General features: G+C 39.7%; 1 protein-coding gene across 1 annotated transcript in view; it reads left to right on the forward strand.

Moving 5' to 3' along the window:
• LOC144592619 (zinc finger SWIM domain-containing protein 6) overlaps window positions 1–22,256 on the forward strand; it is a 177,655-nt gene that overhangs the window by 151,783 nt on the left and 3,616 nt on the right. Inside the window, exons 9-13 of the mRNA XM_078397303.1 lie at window positions 3,153–3,413; window positions 5,410–5,545; window positions 16,748–16,905; window positions 18,361–18,524; window positions 19,669–19,750. Coding sequence (XP_078253429.1) covers window positions 3,153–3,413; window positions 5,410–5,545; window positions 16,748–16,905; window positions 18,361–18,524; window positions 19,669–19,750 — 801 coding nt within the window. The remainder of the gene's footprint in view (window positions 1–3,152; window positions 3,414–5,409; window positions 5,546–16,747; window positions 16,906–18,360; window positions 18,525–19,668; window positions 19,751–22,256) is intronic.

The raw sequence follows: 22,256 nt of genomic DNA on the forward strand, positions 1-22,256 counted from the left end.
CCTTGTTGTATTGACATCCCATTCTTGTTGGACCTCCAGCTTTGTACCCCTGATTACAATGTGCAAAATTTACAGTGCCATGGTCCTTGGATATATAGCAGCTTACAGCACCTCATAATGCTCAAAAGTGCTTCACAACCAACCAAGGACATTTGAATTGTCATCACTGTTGTCTGAAAGGGCAGCACTGTTAGAAAAACACCTGGCTGGTGATATATTTATACTGGCCTTCTGGGGTCAGGTGGTGGGTAGAGGTTGGTCTCGGGTCAGTGACGGTGATAAAAGCAGGAAAGAATGTGGTTGGGTATAGGGAACAAATTTCATCTGTAGAAACCAGGAACTGCAGATGTTGGTTTACCAAGGAAAGCCCCAAAATGCTGAAGTAACTCAGCGGGTCAGGCTACATCCCTGGAGAATATGGATGGATGAGTTTTGGGTTGGGATGCTTCAGACTGATTGTAGAGAATAGGATGAAAACTGGAAGGGTGGAGGGGCAGGACAAAGCATAGCAGGTCGTAGGTGAACAAATGCAAAGGGGTTGATGGGCAAATGATTGGACAAAGTTCAGAGATAAACACACACAAGGTGTGAGACAAAAGGATTAGAGAGCTGTAAATTGTGAAGCTAGAGGATTGACAAGGTGCGAATTGTTTAGGAATGTTGGGGGAAGGGAGGGGAGAGATAGGTGCAAGGTAAAGCCAGGGCTTTTGAGGGGTGGGAAGAAAACGGTGGTGTTTATGGGGTAGAAAGGTGTGTGTAGAGGTTACCTAAAGTTGGAGAATTCATTGAACAATCACATCTGCAGATTGCTCTCTAAAATGTTTCACCATCAGCTTGTACTGTTGCTGGGATAGGAGCAAATGCACTCACTTTGTCTTATCCCTCTAGTGGTCTGACCAAGGAATGACTGAACAGTTGCTCTTGCATTTGGATGGCTGAGCTGTTTCTGTACTTTTAATTTCCTCCTGCCACCTGTGCTTCCAGATCACACAATCCTTTTGTGTTTTGTGTTGGTTCTCCATCACAATTCTATGTCGGGGTAAACTGGATTACTAACAACTGTTCAAAATTATTAGTTTTCAGTTTAAGCTTGGCCCACCATTGTGTAAGAGTAATAAAATTTGCAGGTTACTGCAGTTGGAGATGTTCATTATGACAACTGGGTGCATTTTTACTCTTTGGACGCTTTGACAATCTCCTCTGCCCCATTCCACTACAGCTGTCATAATTTTTCTGGCTCAAACAACCTGCTTGAAGGCTGTAACATAGCTAAATGGTAATACTCACACTTGTGTTGGAAGGACCTGCAGATGCTGGGTTTACACTGAAGATAGACACAAAATGCTGGAGTAACTCAGCAAGACAGGCAGCATTCCTGGAGAGAAGGAATGGTAATGTTTCGGGTTGATACTCTTCAGAAAGAGAGTCGTGAGAGAGAAACTTGAAACAGAGGCATAGACAATAGCAGGAGTAGGCCATTCGGCCCTTCAAGCCATTCAATATGATTATGGCTGATCATCCAAAATCAGTACCCCGTTCCTGCTTTTTCCCCATATCCCTTGATTCCGTTAGCCCTAAGAGCTAAATCTAACTCTCTCTTGAAAACATCCAGTGAATTGGCCTCCACTGCCTTCTGTGGCAGAGAATTCCACATGTTCACAACTCTCTGGGTGAAAAAGTATTTCCTCATCTCAGTCCTAAATGGCCTACACCTTATTCTTAAACTGTGACCCCTGGTTCTGGACTTCCACAACATGGGGAACATTTTTCCTGCATCTAGCCTGTCCAATCCCTTAAGAATTTTATATGTTTCTATCAGATCCCCTCTCATTCTTCTAAATTCCAGTGAATACAAGCCCAGTCGACCCATTCTTTCATAATTTGTCAGTCCCGCCATCCCAGGAATTAACCTGGTTAACCCTACGCTGCACTCTTGCAATAGCAAGAATGTCCTTCCTCAAATTAGGAGATCAAAACTGCACACAATACTCCTGGTGTGGTCTCACCAATGCCCTGTACAACTGAAGTAGGACCTCCTTGCTCCTAAACTCAAATTCTCTCAAAATGAAGCCCAACATGCCATTAGCTTTCTTCATGGCCTGCTGTACCTGCATGCTTATTTTCAGTGACTGATGTTCAAGGACACCCAGGTCTAGAGATATGGTAGGGTACAAAGAGCATATAAGGTGTGAAAAGGACAGATCAAAGCAGACAATGATCAAGGAAATGTAGAATGGTTCATTGTTGGCTGAGGGGAAGGTGACAATGAGGCATACAAACAGCAAAATTAATCTGGAGGACAGTGAACTAGTAGGAGAACGAGGGTTTGGATGAATGAGAGAGTTATGCCATCATAGCGTTCAGATATAGGCCCTTGACCCCATAATGTTCATGCCAGCCATCGTACCTATCTATATTAGTCCTATTTACCAGCACTCCCCCTGTAGTCCACTATGCCTCAGAGATTCAAATGCTGCTTAAATGTTGTGTACCAGCCTACACTCCTTGCCAGGCAATGCATTCTAGACTCCTACCCTACCCTTAGTCCCCATGTAAACCACCTTCTCGTCATCTGAGCTTAGACACCTCTGCCAAGGAAGAACATTCTTATTATCTATCCTGTCATGTGTCTCATAATTTCTATACTTCTGAGGTTTTTCTCCTCTGCCTCGTCTTCAAGAAAAACAAGCCAGCTTATGCAAACTCTGCTCACAATTGAAACATTCTATCCCAGGCAACATCTTAGTGAAGCTCCTCTTTACCCTCTCCAGTGCAACTATTGTCCATCTTGTAGGGTGACCCTCGGACTGTTCTCCATGTTTATTGTTGGAACTTGAATCACTGGTGCATAAGACACTAAACACCCTTGATGCTCTTGACTCGATATGCATGTTGTTTGGATCATCCAACATTTTAAACTGAGCTGCATCTGCTCCCTCTGCTGCTGGAGTTGCTTAATGATGCAGAGGTATAAACCCACGGGCATTGAGACCAATAGTTACACCAACTGTGACTGAGAAAGGTTTACTCGCTACAATTATGGCTTAGTTCCACATTACAAGAATATATTGTGGCTATATTTTAAATGGATTTTGCTTCATACAGAAAAAATAATCATGCAATTATGTGTGCCTATGCTTTATTTCTCGCAGAAACATTGGGCCAATTGAAGTTGCTTGAGTATCAACATGTGCCAGCACACAAATTCCTGGAAGATGGGGAATCGTATTTAACATTAGCTGTTGAAATAGCCCTGATTGGATTAGGCCAGCAGCGAATAATGCCTGATGGCCTGTATGCACAGGAGAAAGTGTGTCGCAATGAGGAGCAACTGATTGCAAAGCTGCAGGAGATTGAATTAGATGACATGTTGGTGAAAATTTTTCGAAAGCAAGCTGTCTTCCTATTAGAAGGTATTGTTAAACAGGCTGAACTTGCCTTTACTTTTTGTGTATTTTATGTTTTACTTTAAACTGCCTGACAGACTACGTTAGCACTGCACCTCGGTGCCAATTGGGAAGGTTGTTGGGCAAATTATGGAAACAAGCACATATCATCACTTTATACTGCGTTGAGATATCCTAATCATGCACATTCTGAAATGTAAACAAATTATATCTATTGAATATTTCTCTAACAAGTGAGAAAGGGAGTACGACATTTTAATTTTAACTTATTATACATTCTCTTTTGGTTAGGAATTAACTTATGAGCAATTTTCAGATCTGGAGAAATGTTTCCCGAATTCTCAACAAAGCCTTAAAGATGGCGCCGGAGCGTGGTGACCCTTTGCATGCTCTTCCCAGAGCAGGATTGACTACCATCCGATACAATCACTCTCTATTGTACTTGAGCCTGGCTTGAATGTATCTATGTATGGTAACCCTGATCTGTTTGGATAGCATGCATAACAAAGCTTTTCACTGTACCTTGGTACATGTGACAATAATAAACCTAAATCTATTTTTAGGTCATTTAACTGATATTTGTGCCAGTAAGCTAAGGTATAGTCTAAACTTGATCTAAAACTTTGAGTTACTGTTTTCCAGAAATGGATGTTTGTAATGCAGTTACCTTTGTTAAAATGTACTTGATCTCCAGTGATGGTAGACGCAAATGCTGGAGTAACTCAGCGGGTCTGGAGAAAAGGAATATGTGCTGTTTTGGTTTGACCGACCCATTCTTCAGAAGGGTCGGTCTGAAGAAGGGTCTCGACCTGAAACATCACCTATTCCTTTTCTCCAGAGATGCTGCCTGACCCGCTAAATTACTCCAGCATTTGTGTCTATCTTCGATGTAAACCAGCATTTGCAGTTTCTTCCTACACATTTCGATAAGCAGTGATGTTAGATGCATATATTTGATGCATCAAACACTATTGCCCATGTAAGGATTTTAACCTGCTGTGCCTCAGTCAACAATGGAGAATGGTAGCGGTATGCAGCATCTCCACTAACTCCTAGACCACCTCCCGGCAACTGTCATTCTCCCACATACTTGGTAGATGTTATGAAACAGCCCACATAAATCCTCAGACATGGTATGGTCTGAAACAGAATGTCCGATCATGCAGCATTTTGGAAATTAGCAGTGAATGCCAATAACAAAAGAAATCACCATTATTATAGTTCACACAATCTGATGAAATCTTAAAGCACTTTTCAGTTAAGCACTTTTTTTGAAGTTATATGAGAAATGTGGTGGCCAATTTGTTCAGATTGAGGTCCTACAAATTGCATTGAGATCATGACCGGGGTAAGTTATTTCAGTAATTTTAAATTAGGGATAAATATTGACAGGTGTCGGGGAGAAATCTTCTGTTTCACTTAAATGAGTGACTTTGGATCTTTTTATGTTCATCTGAAAATCTAATCTTCTCAAAAATGATGGGTTACGTCTTGCCTGAAAGATGGCGTCTCTAATCTGCATTCCCTCAGTGTCGTTTTAACTGTCGTTGGATCTGATTTCTGGAGTTAGCTCAATGGAATAACTGGATGGCTGCTTTGTATCCGATAGAGGCTATGACCCGAGGGAGGGGGGAGAGTACATAATTTCCCTTTTAAGACTATGAATATTATACTTTTGAAATAGGGATCTGATTTATTTAGCAGAAGAGCAATACCTTGTTCTTTCCCTCATGCCTACTCAACTACTGTACAACCATATTTTCCAGTCATACACTTGGAAGAATAAACTCTAGTTCTATTGACCGTCACTAACTGAAATAGTTCCCAAATGTTTCAGAAACGCTTCCCAAGGGTGAGCAAAGATTTTAATTCAGCTCTGGAAATAGTGTGAGTCAAGAGTCGTGAAATGGTGCGAACTAGTATATGTGGATGAATGTGCTTTGAACATTATTTTTAATCCGTTTGGCCAGATATCAGAGCTAACATTTGTTTTCTTCTGTAGGTGGACCTTACAGTGGTCTGGGTGAAATAATCTACCGAGAGAGTGTTCCAATGCACACCTTTGCGAAGTATCTCTTTACGTCTCTCCTACCTCATGATGCTGAGCTAGCATACAAGATTGCACTGAGAGCAATGCGGTGAGTATTGGTCATCACGGCAGACCTGTTTGCAATGCTGGCATATTTGCTTAATTAGTCAATCTTGTAGAACATCCTGTGTGTCCACATCTCAGTCCAATGAATGGCTGCAGTAAAAAAAAAAAGAGAATGCTGTTCTTGCATCTCAGAAATCCAATCTATCTGTCAGGTATGGTGCGTTGTTGCAGCCTTACAGAATCTGGTTACATTGAAGTTAGATTGTCGGCAGATTTAGAGTATTTAATGACAAACTGGCTTTAACCGAAACCATTTTAAATTATTCATGACTGCTGAAAATGAGATTTTAGTGAATGTGTGAATAATAAATATGCTGCAATGGATTTGATCTACACCTCAGGATGGCTTTGGTTTGTAATTGCCTTAGTTTCCACGACCACCGCCCCTCTCCAATAACCATCATTCAGGCATAGGTTATTTAATGGCATTGACAAGCTGTCATTTACTGTCAATTGTGCAGGTAAATGGTGGTGAAATGATTGTTTTATTGGTGCATTCACTATGCGCTGGAAAATTGTTATGGTGCATGTAATTGAAATCTTCACCTGCTGCATTGGAGCAGGTAAATGAGAAGTTTGGGTCCCAGACCATTCCTTCCTTCCAATGGAAACTGTAGTAAAACACCAACCAAGGAAACATACTCCTTTGCAATTAGATATGGAGTTAAATCAATTCAGGGTGTGGACATCTTTTAATTACCAAATTTGCTTCATAGAATCATTTGCTTTGTTACTGGATGCACATGCATAGTTTTCGCATACAGTTTGCAGAGATAAGCTGTTTTATGCACATTAGATTATGCCAGTCATCATTTGTGGCCAAGGAAAAATTGTTTGAGCACTTTCAGACCTGAATCCCTTTACCACACTGGACGTTTCTCTAATGTCAGATGTATATCCAATGACTTTGTCTAATGTGTAGCAGCCATTTCCGCATTCACCAACAGCAATTGCTAAAAATGTATGACCTGTCACTTAAGATAAAATAAGAAACAAACACAGCAAGTCAGTAAAACAATGTAAATTATAGGATCTCCATTTGAGCATTGAAATGCACCAACCTCTTATTGTCAAATGGCCTCTCTACACCCCCCTTGATCCCTTATAGGTCAACTAACTATCAGTCTCTGCTTTGAAAATATTCCATGACTTTGTCTCCGCAGCTCTCCTGGGTAGAGAAATTAAACGATTCATGATCCACGAAGAAGAAACTCCTCCTCAGCTCTGAATTGTGGGGCAACCATTTATTCTGGAATTTTGCTTCCAGTTTTAATACTTCCTCTCAGCACCTGCCATTTTCAATCCCTTTCAGAATCTGCAATGTTTCAGTGAGATCACCACACATTCTTCTGAACTCTAATGACTATATACCCCACATGCTGCTTATTGTCAACTCCTTCATCTCAGGGATCAACCTAGTGACCCTTTCCTCCATTGCCCCAATACAATTCTATCATTCTGTAAGTATGGAGACCAAAACTGTATAGAGTCATAGAATCATACAGCGTGGGATCAGGCCCTTTGGCCTAACTTGACCACACCCACCAACATGTCAAATCTACACTAGTCCCACCTGCCTGTATATACTATTCCAAATTCTGTCTCATTGGTACATTTGTAAAGTTGCGTCAAAACTTGCCTAATTTTATAATCCATACTTTTAGCAATCTTAGCCACGATTCTATTAGTCTTCCTAATTACGCAGTGAAGTTTATTTTCAAATGTCTGGTAGAACAATGTTCCCCATTAATTAAGGAAAAGGGGGATCTTGGAGACCAGCACTATTTTGCTACCTTGAGGTTGCTTATCAGCCATACTCCAGACCACATCATCTGTTTCAGCACAGCAGTCGACTGGGACACCAGCTCCCAGCTTATTTGTGTTTCCCGGCAGAGTGCAAAGCATCTCCCAGCAGGTGACTAGGGTACTGACAGAATGATGAGCCTCTATCCTTGGGCTCGCTAAGTGTGAAAAGTATAGGTGAAAGGTGTAAATTTCCCCGGTGTGGGACAAATAAAGGAATATATTATTATTATTATTATTATTATTATAGGTCCAAAGTGCACAGGGATATGTAGCGACAGGAATGGTCGCGTATGGGCATGAATGGCATTAGGTCTCCATAGTTCTCTGCAGAGAATTGCTCCTATTCATAGCTTTCTTTTGGTAATGGAGGGCGTGCAGTGTAGATTCACTAGGTTAATTCCCGGAATGGCGTGACTGTCGTATGTTGAAAGGCTGGAGCGATTGGGCTTGTATACACTGGAATTTAGAAGGATGAGGGGGGATGAGGGGGGATCTTATTGAAACATATAAGATAATTAGGGGATTGGACACATTAGAGTCCAGAACAAGGGGCCACAGTTTAAGAATAAGGGGTAGGCCATTTAGCACGGAGATGAGGAAGAACTTTTTCAGTCATAGAGTGGTGAAGGTGTGGAATTCTCTGCCTCAGAAGGCAGTGGAGGCCAGTTCGTTGGATGCTTTCAAGAGAGAGCTGGATAGAGCTCTTAAGGATAGCGGAGTGAGGGGGTATGGGGAGAAGGCAGGAACGGGGTACTGATTGAGAGTGATCAGCCATGATCGCATTGAATGGCGGTGCTGGCTCGAAGGGCTGAATGGCCTACTCCTGCACCTATTGTCTATTGTCTATAAAAGACAGACAAAAATTCTGCGGACTCATCATAAGTAGTGCAGAATGTGAATGTGGAGGAGGATGGGACAATTAACTAGTCATGTGTCAGCTGGGTTCTGTTTAGTTTCTGGTACCTCACCGACACACGTGAAACTTGGATTAACTGATTGGGGGTTTGCGAGAGGGTTTATGAGAAATATAAGGGTTGTTCTGGAGTTTTAAAATAATGAAAGGTCATGCATACATCTGTCAAATTCACAGTCTTGCTGATTAATAACATTTTTACGGCACAGGAGGAAGCCATTCGGCCTGTTGTGGCAATTCATGTGCGCAGAGTTTTCTTGCTCCCATACACATGGACATTACAGTAGAAGCACCCATACATCAAAAGTTTATAACATTTCCCCATAATGCCAATGTGTATGTTGCTTGTATACATGTTTTCTTCAATACTCGTTAATTTGAAAAGGAGTCATTTTAATTCAATACTTTTTGCTTTAGAATGAAGGCTAGGTACCATGACTATTACCATAATATCTTGCATCAGTGATTTAATTTCAGCCAACACTCTTTAATCCAATGCATTAGGGTTGGAAAGAAAGGAAATGAGTTTAAATATTTACTAATAATGCCTGTATCTAAGTAATTGTAAACTAAACCATTCCGGAATCCAAATTGATAGTGTTTTTGCAACATCTGGTTAGATTTAAACTAGAGCTACATCGTATTTTATTTAAATCAGAAGCCAAAATATCATTGGACTGTGCTGGTGGAAATAGCTGCTTTTACTATTTTTTTTTAAATGGCCTTTATTTGAAAGGATCCAGATGTGTATTTTAAAGTTCAGAGCATTTTTCTGCAGAATATTGATGTCACTTGTGAAAATAGTTTAACTTCAAATTAAATGGCAGCAGTCTTTAGCGGGAGGACTTGGAAGGTATTCAAACAGAATTTTAGAACAGAAACTAAACATTTTTTGAATTTTAGTCAAACTAAATTGGTCAGTAGTGTTGGTTCCTTTACATTTTTTGTTTGGAAAGAAAATATTAAAAACAAAAAAAAGATTGAAACGTGTTTAGGGAAGAGTATGAGTAGTGGAATCAATCCATCAAAGATGCATCAAATGTCAAGTTTATTTCTGTTGTCAAATTGCCGTGTTAAAATTAAATGCTTGGAAACTATTGACTGCACATTCTGGTGGGTCTTTTTTTAATGCTTATCTCGACCTTTATCATTGCACCCTGGTGTATATGACAATAAACTACTTTGTGCTCAGCAAATTTTCATACCAGTTGTTTGTCAGAATTTTTTTTAAACAATAATTGGTGTGGAGCATATTATGTGTTTGGCTGTATATTCTTGTACAGATTGATTTTGTTCTAGAAAAACATCATTTGTGATTTGTAATCATTAATTTGTATATTCTAGATTTTACATTTAATTGGACTTTTCTCTCGTGTTTGTATATTTTGTGTTTTCACTTTTTTTCTGAAATTGATGGTTCAGAAAAACATCAACATTGTCAACATTGCTTCCCTCCGCGGTTTTGTTTACAAATTAGAGGAGAGAAGTGTTTCCATAATAAGCTTGCTGAAAATTATTTTAAAGGGTGGAAGGACTACGTCATCCTTTATATGCACGTTGAAATTAAGGTGCAGAAACCTCTGCATTTATTTGAGTGCAGATTACAAATCCTGACTTGGGCAAAGAAAAAGTGAGCTGCCCATCTAAACTCTGATGGCAACAAGGGATCTTTTCATGATGGGTTTGGTTAGGAAAACAATTATTCGAATCCAAGGAGGAGCAGTGGTTGATGATGATATGGTGCCGACCAGAATCAAAACTGTGCTGCATATTTTCAGTCTGTGTTGGGTGTGAAACCTAGTGTTCAAACATGAATTTTTGATGGTGATTCTTTCACTTTCTTTGAAAAGTGTTGTTCCTTGTTGTAAAGCCAGTTTATTGTTCTTGGGTTTATGTATACACAGCAATGGAGACTTGATTAGTATTTTTTAGTTTAGTTTATTGTCACGTGTACAGTGAAAAGCTTTGTCCCTTGCTAATCCGGTCAGCAGAAAGACAATACATGATTACAATCAATCTATTTACATGATAAGGGAATAACATTTAGTGCAAGGTAAACCCAGCAAAGTCCCATCAAGGTTTGTCCAAGGGTCACCAAAGGGGTAAATATTAGTTCAGCACGATCTACCCCTTTGGTGACCCTCGGACTATCCTGGTCTCGGACTTTGCTGATCTCTGACCAGATCTTGCTCCACATGCCACCTTTGGCTGTATCAACAGTATACTGGGTGGCATGGTGTCGCAGCGGTAGAGCTACTGCTTTGCTGTGCCAGAGACCCGGGTTCAATCCTGACTACGAGTGCTGTCTATACGGAGTTTGCATGTTCTCTCCATGACCTACATGGGTTTTCTCTGATTTCCTCCCACACTCCAAAGACGTACAGGTTTGTAAGTTAATTGGCTTCGGTAAAATTGTAAATTGTCCCCAGTGTGCAGGATAGTGTTAGTGTGCAATGATTGCTGGTCGGTGTGGACTCGATGGGCCAAAGGGCCTGTTTCCGCTCTGTATCCCTAAACTAAACAGTGGGCCTAATCCTGAGATTACATTCTGTATCTTTTCTGAATGTGTGTCTGAAATACACAAGCCATGGTGAAAGAATTATTTTGTAGGCTGAGTCTTGATCTACTATTTGAAGGAAAGGAAATAAAAATGACTATATCCCCAATTAAGCATGTTGACATTTTCCCATTGCAGAAGAATTCCTTTTCAACAGAGTATTTAACATAGATGGGACAGTTTTTTATAATATAATGAACGGGTGTGATAGTCATGTTTGGCAATAATCCTTAATAGCACATGTGAATAAATAGGTCAGCGAATCAGTACATAGGGTTTTGGCACAAGGAGGTTAATTCAGCTATTTGTGTTTATGCCTTCCATAAATGGAGTTATTTCGGTTGCACCCATTTCTAGTCTTTCCCTTTGTAGATTATGGCTCTTCAGGTACTTATTCAGGTAGCCATTCAAGATAATGAACATTTCTGCCTCAACAATCCTTTCAGGCAATGGGTTTCAGTGCCCTTTACTTCACTGATTTCCTCACCTCTCTTTCATAGCTTCTATCAATTAACATCCCCTAGCTTTCAACTCTAGCTGGAGAAGTAAATCTTCTACGTCCATCTTGTCTGGGTTTAATATAATTCTAGCCTGGCTTGTGTTCCAGGCGTTGGCTGAAAATGGCATTGAATTCTGTATACCTCCTTAACTAGCATTTTCACATGTCCCTGCACCCTCAGGGATACACTCCAAATCCATTTTTTCCTCTAAATATATTTGTATTTGACCATTTCTCATAAATTCATATACAGTTCAGTACAGTTTAGTTTATGGTCACGTGTACCGAGGTACAGTGAAAAGCTTTTGTTGCGTGCTATCCAGCCAGCGGAAAAACAATACATGATTACAATCGAGCCATTCGCAGTCTACAGATACATGATAAGGGAATAACGTTCAGTGTAAAGTAAAGCCAATAAAGTCCGATCAAAGATAGTCCGAGGGTCCCCAATGAGGTAGATAGTAGTTAAGGACTGCTCTCTAGTTGTGGTAGGGTGGTTCAGTTGTCTGATAACAGCTGGGAAGAAACTGTCCCTGAAACTACTTTGTTAGTTTTCCTTGAACGCATATATACTTTGGATTATTTATATCTGACCACTTGTCCAACTAACTGGATCTATTTCTACAGCTTGGAATTTCCTTGTTTACTACCAACCACACAGTCCATTTTAGTATCGCTGGCTAAAATTCAGCTATCATGAAACCGAGGGACCTAGTACAAAGATTTGGGTCCCTACTGCACACAGCTCAATTATCACTGAACCTCTGCTGAGTCAGTTTGTAATCCAATTCGTCTCTTTCCCTTGGCTTTGACGGATCCTTGTTTTCCTGATCAAGCTGTCACGTGGTGCTAACATCCAAATGTGTTACCCACATTGAACTGTGTTTTTTCCCCACAAGAACAAAAAACAATCGGTATTCAGATGTGATTTCCTTGAGCAAATCCATGCTAATTGTCGATTAAAAAATGTCTGTATTGGCTCATGCTATCATTCAGTGTTTTTTTTCCAATACTTGGCTGTTAGACTGCCCACTCTACCCTGACTTTAGTTTAGAGATATAGCACGGAAACAGGCCCTTTGGCCCACCAGGTCCGCGCCGACCAGCGATCTTATGACCATGTTTTGGGAGATGCCTTGGGAATCGCCATTACCTTGTATTGGGAGATGAGCCTGACCAGGTGTCAGAGATTATAGCGAGAAGGCAGGAGAATGGGGTTAGGAAGGAGAGATAGATCAGCCATGATTGAATGGCGGAGTAAACGATATGCCGAATTACCTAATTCTGCTCCTATCACTTATGATCTTATGATCCCCGCACTGTAACGCTATTCTACACACACTGGGGACAATTTACAATTATACCAAGCCAATTAACCTATAAACTTGTTCGTCTTTGGAGTGTCGGAAAGATTCCGGAGAAAACCCACACGGGTCACGGGGAGAACATACAAACTCCATACAGACAGCAACTGTAGTCGGGATCGAACCCAGGTCCCTGGCGCTATGAGGTAGTAACTCTACTGCCGTGCCACCATGCTGCCCTTTCCTCAAGGTTGCCTTTTATCATCATTATTAAGATTACATACCTCCATTTTCAGACTTCCATCAGTTATGCCTATCAAAAAGCATTCGACATTCAGAAACCTGCACAATTTGCTATTAACGTTGTCAAGCTGGAAAGTGTGCAGAGTAGATTTATGATGATGTTGCCAGGACTCCAGGGCCTGAGCTATAGAGAGAGGTTGAGCAGGCGAGGACTCTATTCTGTAGAGCGCAGGAGGATGAGGTACCCAAAATCATGAGAGGAACAGATCGAGTAAACGCAAAGAGTCTCTTGCCCAGAGTAAGAGAAGCAATAACCAGAGGACATAGGTTTAAGGTGAGAGGGAAAGATTTACCCAGTTCAATAGCAGCTACGTCCTTTTAAAATGCCTGCTCTCACTGTCTTGCCCTCACACTTCCTCACTTCTGACATTTTGCATTCTTCTTCCATGACTATAATATCCATATTATCCCACCAGCTCTCAAGCAGACCAGGAATATTCACTGAAACTGCAAAACACATTGTCTGCTTCTGCACGCACATATTTTCCTACCTCCTCATTTCGTTTCTGTATTTATAAATTCTAAGATTTCCCTTGTTAATTTTTCATGCACCTCAGCCTTATTTAAATGTCACATCAGCATTTTTTATACTCCTTGGTTTTCTGCATTAAGCTGTTGGGTTTTGTCTTAAGCTTCACTTTCTGCCTTGTATCAAATCTACTCTGTATGTTGAAATCCATGGAAATCTAGATTTAAGCATTTGCTCTTTCTTTTGTCTGAATGTCTGAATCTCTCAATTCTCTCCTTAAATGTCAGCCCCGGCATTGAACGATTCACCTTCAAATAGTTGTTTCCAATCCACTCTGCTTAGTAATGACGTAATCCTGTTCTAAAACATTGATGCCTGGTTTATGCTTGGCCTTTCCATTAACTACTAAATACAACTGAATTATGATTACTCCCTCCAAATTGTATCCCACTTCTATTCTCTTCACTTGCCTATTTTATGAGACCGTGGCTCGTACTCTTCCCTTTTGTTGGGCTTGCAAAATATTGCTTTTCTATTAACGAAGTTACTTTTAAAAGTATTTTAAGAGTAATGCATTTTCTAAACATTTGCTCTGCTTCTGCCACCATAAATATTAGGATTATTAATATACACAACCTTACTGTCGAGTTCTTGCACTTCTTGGATTGTCCAGATAATTGCTACTGGTGGCTATTTGGGATTCTATAGTTTAACAATGTAATTGTCCATTTTTTTGATCTTCATTTTACTCATTCGGCTTTATTTTATCTTTCTAGCATATCATTCCTCCTCACAGCTGTAATTGCTTCTTTAACCATTATTGCTGAATGCCTTCTTTTGTTAAATTCCGTCTAATTCATCTAAGTCCCGAATAAGCCGGAATATTGAGCTGTGCCAGTTCCTGACCAAAATAAGCCAAGTTTCAGTAATGACCACAAATTCATGATCCTTGACCCTAAGGGCAAGTCACTTTGTGGGAAATGCTGACCCTGTAATGTGATTTTCAACTTGAGCTAATTATTGGGTTTAATGGTTGCCTGAAGACCCATCAACCACAGAGGAATTGAATATTAATTTTACTCTACACCATGCAAGACTGACTCTGGAATGGAATACATTTTCTGACCTCTAACTCTTACAAGATCAGTGCTCCAGTGATTTAAACGGCATATTTGACTATATCATTTTCTGCTATCTTGCGTGTTAATTCATTTCCCCTGAGATCCTGAGATTAGACATTGAGGGGCAGAAATGTAGCAGTCACACGGGTGTTGTTAATGCCAGGGAAAGTCGAGTTGCAAGTTCTGTTTTCATTGAAAGTGAAGCATGAGGACCCCACTTGATGGAGGTCAATTCGACAAGGAAGCAGGAATTCTTTTGTGCCAAAAAATATTATCATTTCAGACCAGTAGTTTTAAAATTGCTGTCAATAATTTTACTGTAAATAAAGCCTGCAAACATCAAGTTTTATACACCGACAATGGACAAGGTAAAGAAAGCAACCTTGAAGCAAAGTATTTAGAAAGAAAGGCAGTTTAAAAAAAACCCAGCCTTGAGCAGATGGTCATCAGTTAGGTTGAATTTTGACAGAGTTGGCTCCCTTCATTGAATCATAGCTCCCAGATAAGTCTGTGTGTCTCATATTATTAGCAAGCGCAAAGACATTTGTGATCCAGTACCTTCTGGATATTTGGAAACAGTATGTTCAATTAAAATGCATTCTAAAGAAAGAACTAATAAGAACTATACAAGAATATGCTATTAAAAATGATTCACATTTCTAACTTTTAACTAAAAATGTTTGTGCCGTTGACATCACATTTTTGAACTAAATTTTGGGGTGTTAGAGGGAATACATGAAACGTAAACTCTGATGCAGAGAAACTAGATGTTTTTTCACTGATGTGGACATTGCTATTAATGAGAGCATCTAGAGTTTTCTATCTCATCGTTTGTTATACAGTCTAATATCTGCTTTCAAATATTTCTTGAAGTTGCAGTACAACCTCCCTGGTTATGTATTCAATACTGTAATTAAAGAGAAGGATCCCATAGGCATTGTTAACCACATTATCCATGTGTTACCACTTTCAGGGATCTATGCACTGTACTCGAGTCCCTCTGTTCCTCAATATTTCTTAGAATCTTACTTTTCATGGTGTAGATCCCAAACAGATATTAGGGATACTAGGGAAATGTATTTCCTAAAAGCTACACCTCATATTTATCTGGATTAAATTTACATGTACCATTTTTCAGTTCCGCCAACACACTGTGCAGCCTCGGACTACTCTCTACACCAGCAACTTCAGCAATATACGTATCATCTGCAAACGTACTCCTACATCCACATTCCAATCATTCACGAAAATTACAAACGGCAAGGATCCTGGCACTGCTCCCTGTGTAACACCACTCATCACAAGCATCTAAAAACTGCCCTCTACCATTACCCTCAGTCTCTTGTTGCTACGGTATCACAAAAAGCTGGAGTAACTCAGCTGGTCAGGTAGCATCTCAGGGGAGAAGGAAGGTGACATTTCGGGTCGAGATCCTTATTGCTAAGCTCATTTTGGATCCTTAAGGAATAAATTGAATCTTACCAGTAAGTTTTTAAATGCCTACAACAATATTTCTAAATATTTTCATGATATATTAACTTCGAGCAGCAGAAACTTTTTATACCAGCATATGTGCAAATCATCCTGGATTTGCACTGTATAAATTGAAGAGATGAACAGCAGTGCAATCTATTTGTAATCAGTTCAGCATGTAGATCAGATCTCCCAATCAAACTAGTTGCAGCCCTTGTTTTTTAATATCTGCACATTTCTGAAGCTGAAACACCATATTATGTACTCTGCTTCCTTTCTATTTTTGCACTACCTGTTGTACTTGTTTGGTTTGATTGTCCTCGTATGCCATGCTTTGCCTGGATAGCCCACAAAAGCTTTTCTCTATTTCGGTACACAGGTCAATAATAACCCAATAGTAATAACAACTTGCATTTGTACAGTTCCTTTGAAGACATGGTGTGTACCAAGTGACTCAATGGGAAAATATAGAGACAAACACTAACTCATGATTTTCACTAATTATAGCTTGATTAGAGATAAATGTGAAATATTTCTTTTAATGGTGAAAAGTGACAAAAAAAATCCACAGAAAGAATTCTGAAGGTTAATGGTTCTCCATTTAACTTTTTTTCTATTTAAGTCTCATATCTTTTAAGTCTTTGAAGCAATAACTGTTGAAACTTTCAGTTGTTCACAATAGATGAAAGCATGCTCTAAATTTAAATACAGTTCAAAGATTCCTTTGTTGACACTTTACAGGCTGCCCGTACTGGAATCTACCGTGCCAACAGGAGATGTGTCACGTCCACACCACATAGCATCTGTTGTTCCCAACCGCTATCCACGATGGTTCACCTTAAGTCACATCGAGTCTCAGCAGTGTGAGCTAGCTTCCACAATGTTAACAGCTGCTAAAGGTATCTAGTCTAATTTTAAATTACTGTTAAAGTCAAGTAGGAAAATGTGCCTCTTTCAAATACTTATAAAGTACTATTTCATTTGTAGTTTGAACTCTCAACTCAATGTTGTGAAATTCATTAAGTTGATTAGGCTCCATTCTAACATTAGGCAAATGTAGTTTGTGACATGCAATAAATAGTTCTGCAATATTCCTTCAAATGGATATTGTAATCAGTTGGAGATCTTTGCATTCATTGGCAAAATGGTGATATTTTTTACATTTTTCCCCCCACATAAAATTCTACTTTATATGAGCATCTATACATAGTCAGACATTTGTCTCTTTAAAAACAAATACATCAAGTGCTGTAGTACTCTGAAATTTCCTACCAGCTTGTGAGTAACATTGTCCGGCTCAGAATATATCCTTGGTTCCAAGATAGCACATGAAAGTCCATTACAGGTGGAGAGAATATATTAGAAGCTTTGGATTTTAAATTTTTTTTGGTCCTTTGAAAAATCCAAAATAATTAACCACGGTCATTTGCTGGCTTCAAGAAAGTCATCTATTTTAATCAAAAATAGAATACCAATGGAACATTATTTTCTTAATCTCTAATGATGTGATTTAAAATTCTCAATGGGCCACCCGTCTCACAAACCTCCTCTGATTCAACAACCCTCAGATCACTATGCTCCTCCTCTACCTCTTGCATGCCCACAATCTTCTTCACTGCCACCAATGGCCACGGAGTGGTCTTCTATCAAATATCTTAGTTATAGTCACTCCTACACTCTCACATTAGAGTCACAGAGTGTGGAAACAGGTTCTACGGCCGAACTTGCCCACACTGGCCAACGTGTCCCAGCTACACTAGTCCCACCTACCTACGTTGGGACCATATCCCTCTAAACCTTTCCTATCCATGTACCTGTCTAAATGTTTTTAAAGGTTGTGATAGTCACTGCCTCAACTACCTCCTCTAGCAGCTTAGTCCATATCCCACCACACTGTGTTTGAAAAAATTACTCCTCAGATTCCTATTAAATCTTTTCCCCTTCACCTTAAACCTATGTCCTCAGGTCCTCGATTCTACTACTCTGGGCAAGAGACTCTGTGTGTCTACCCAATCTATTCATCTCTTGATTTAATACACCTGTATGAGACAAGAATATTTTTCTGGGTTTGATTGCCCCTTGCTCTTCTGTTTTAACGGCTGCTGATTGAGCCAAAGCCACTCTCAGGAAAGTTTAAATTAATGGTTAGAGAGGTGGCAGTGAGTGAAACTGCCATGGCTTTTATTCAAAGGATCAAAATTTGGGTGTGGAAACCTTTAATGAAATGACATGTAAATTTTCCTGGAACACCAGTTTGTTGCAAAGTTCTAATTTTTTTAAATCAAATTTATATTTAGTCTTGTTATTTTAACCTGAACAATGAAGCAAAACTGCGTCTTTTGGAATAATTGCAGGGGATGTTATGAGGCTAGAAACAGTGTTAGAATCTATTCAGAAGAACATTCATTCCTCATCGCACATCTTCAAGCTCGCCCAGGATGCATTTAAAATAGCAACTCCTATGGACAGTTTGCCCGATATTACTCTTCTCAAAGTGTCCCTGGAACTGGGTCTTCAGGTAAGTCATGCATGCTGAGAGATTAGTGGTGTTCGTTCTATCCGTACCAATTCGGTAATGTGGAGGGGGCTAAGATGGATATTTGTAATCTCCCTGTGCTTACCTTCTTGACTACAATGCAGTAAAATGAGACATCATGCAAATCTCTTCAAATCTCCTTGCACTCTGAATGATCAAAGTAGTGTATCTTGTGCCAGACGAATATATCCCCTGGATACTTACTATTGTGGTAATCATTAATCATGTAGATTCCATCAGAAAATGCCACATCTTTTGAAAAATACACTGTCAGCTATGAGTGATCCTATTTAATAAGATTTGTAGGAAGGAGGTTTGTTCAGGTACCATATTTTGCTTATCTGCTGTTACTTGATCATCAGTAGCATCTAGAATTTTATGCTGGCCTTTTGCCACTGATATATGAGTTTGGAGAGTAGTGGGAGGGCAGGCACTCATTTCTCAAACAAACCACTTAATCACTCCAGTTTACTGGAGTTCTGGTCAGCGTTTGCTGTTTCTTCTTTGCAGTTCAAGTATAATTGTCTTCACCAGTAGCTTCATCTTTCTGCTAACCCTCCCGAAGTTAACAGAAGTGCTGAACATTTTCCCTGCTCTGGGATCTCCTCGCCGACTAACTTTGATTTTAATTTATGGATGTTTAGTTTGTTCATAAAATGCAATAAATTATTACCTTTTTGGCACTTGTTGAAGCACATTGTCCTTTGGCAGGGATTCCTGTCCTTTGAAAATGTAGCCCAGACTTCCTTCCAAACATACTTTCAGAAGGTTACTTTTCAATGCGTCCTGTTCTACCTATCCAAATCCACTGCTACTCTCCATTATAAATAGTCATTGGGGATACGGCTGGTACTTTTTTAGTGCAGTATAAAAATTGCTTTTTCCTCGTTTGAGACTGTGCCAAATATGAAGCACTTGGGTGCCTCAATTAGAAGGCATATTAACCTAGCACTGCTTGTCAATGAGCAAAAGATCCCTGGGGTTTTGTTTTAAGTAGTCTATCCTTCAGCCTTGCCATGAAATGTAGAATTTTTTAGGTTTTAAAGGGAAAGATCAGCATTTTTTTCTAGTTTCATTTCTTTCCTGGACTTTTGGGGAAAAAAGTCTGACTTTCATTGTTTTGCAGGTTATGCGAATGACATTATCAACATTAAACTGGCGCCGTCGTGAGATGGTGCGATGGTTGGTAACGTGTGCTACAGAAGTAGGTGAGTCAAAAGCCGTGGTTCACCTTGTGAGCATCTGTGGTCAAAGGTAACATCTACAAAAATGGGAAACCTTCACTTCGGCTAATTTGAAGAGCATGAGCAAAGCAGTGTTGGAAATCTGAAATTAAAACACAACATGCAGTACAGTTCTGTCAACAAGTGAGGAGAAATGGGTTGAGGCTGAAGTGTTTAACGAGCCCTAGTGTTTGCTATTTCTCATGGATATGAAAGCCATTAATTTCCCCTGGGATTATCCCAATCAAGCGCTGTAATTTCAGTAGAAGATCTACAGAAACCCAAGAGAAGGGATAGGGAGATGCTCTGCTCCTTGTTATTGGCATCCCAAGTATATATAAATTATAGTTTGGAAACCAATTACTCATATTCTCTGCCAAACTGCATACTGCTATATAGAGCTAATTTGTTTTAGTGAGAGTGCCTGTTAAAATCTGAAATGCTCTTGCTAGGAATTTGACTCTAATAATTGAACTTGGATCCATTTTAATTGTTCAAAGCACACTGTTGGTGGTACTTGGCTAGGCTTTAGGAAGGAGATTTAGATAAATATTTTATGTAATTACCTTTTTACCTGAACAGTGTTATGTGCTTCATAAAATATAAGATCTGTGAAAATCTTTGCTAAATTGAATTTCCATATAAAGTGATAATCTGTGAAATTGTGTACATTTCTATTGTCTTTTGACAAGTGGATTAAGTGGACAGGCTTTCAAATCTGACACCCTTCAGAGGTAGAGTAAAAAGTTGCCACTGTTGATGAGGGGTGCTTTGTTAAATGACTGGAAAATCTACACACATTTCCAAATGCTGAATTAAACAAATTCTATTGGAGACAGCAAATTATTTGAAGTGGCAATTGGCAATGTCCATGCTGAGGTCTTAGATCAAATTCATTATTCACATTTCAGCAATGTGGAAACTTAACTTGGGAACATATGGCCACTTAACTAACCTCTTCTCTTCTAACTTGCATACCCTCCTGTTTTTAAAATCATTCTTTCTCCAATGTCCTTGCCCTTCCAAACTAATCCTTTATTTGCACTCCACTGTCTAATCCATTATCAAACAGGTCCGTCTGAACTCTACAGAACTTTCCCTTTTAATATTTGCTTAATTGTCCTCTTCCTGCTTCAAAAGCCTTCCCCCAAATCGACCTCTGGCTTTGTTTATTACAAGTACATATCATGTGTCGCCTTTAACAGTTTACTGTATTAAAATTTGCTCTGTTACTTTTTTGGTTTTGCGTGTTGGGTTGTGTATTGACTAGCCTCCTGAAACTTAGTTTAGAGATACAGTGTGAAAACAGGCCCTTCGGCCCACTGAGTCCACGCCGACTAGCGATCACCCCGTACACTAGCACTACCCTACACACTAGGGACATTTGCAATCTTTACCAAAGCCAATTAACCTACAAACCTGTACGTCTTTAGAATGTGGGAGGAAACCGGACCACCCGGAGAAAACCCACACAGGCACAGGGGAATGTACAAACTCTGTGCAGACACCACCTGTAGTCAGGATCGAACCTGGATCTCGAGTGCTGTAAGGCAGCAGCTCTACCGCAGCGTCACCGTGCCACCCCAACTTCAACTATTTCATGGAACATCTTTCCCTGAACTGCCTCCCACAGTTCTGTTCTATCGGTTATATTGCAACCAATCGATACATGGTTGAATCAGGTTAGTTTGAAATGCCCAATGTACATCTTCCCCCTCACCTGCACCCTATTCAAGTTGAATTCCTTCTCACATGTCAATATTTCACGTTAAAGCCAATTCCTCATTGATTATATTTTTGGAACATATTGCGACTGTGCACCTGGTTTAATTTGCTAATGCCTCTGAAAATTGATGGGCACACATTCATTTGCCTTACTTACAAATGATATGGATGACAAGCATGTTCATAATGATATAGATTCTACTGATTACACCATGTTATCATAAAAAATTTACACTAGAGAAGATAGAAAATTATAAATCTGGAGAATTTGTGAAAAGGGGAAAGAGTGGTTAATGGGTTTAAAATGGAAACTGCTAAATAATTTGTGTAGGCACATTGAGCAAGAGTTATGTATAAATGTTTGACAGATCATGCGTTATGAATATCATTTTTACATCAAAAGTATCCTCTCTTGCCTTGAAATGCATCCTGAGGGTTTTTGATTACAAGACACTGTCGTTATCTCACTTTTTATACATGTTGAGGTGAGGAAGGTTGAAAAGTTAAAAGCACAACTTCCAACACTGATGGCCTGATTTGTGCTCCATGTGGACTTGTATGATGAGTGGCAAATTGAGCCATGAGATTAATTGCGGCTGCAGAAAGTGGCACTGCAACTGCAACTGCTTTATGTCCGACAATAGAAATAAACATTCTTCCCTTCCTCTTTCTTGGCCTCTGTTGATCGCTCTTCCATTTTGGCTGAAAAAGAAGAATATCCTCACCGACTCTACTGCTGAAGCCCAAGTGATAATTGCATTTGGCA

This window comes from Rhinoraja longicauda, chromosome 1 (assembly GCF_053455715.1).
Source record: "Rhinoraja longicauda isolate Sanriku21f chromosome 1, sRhiLon1.1, whole genome shotgun sequence".
In the NCBI taxonomy this organism is placed as follows: Eukaryota; Metazoa; Chordata; class Chondrichthyes; order Rajiformes; family Arhynchobatidae; genus Rhinoraja; species Rhinoraja longicauda.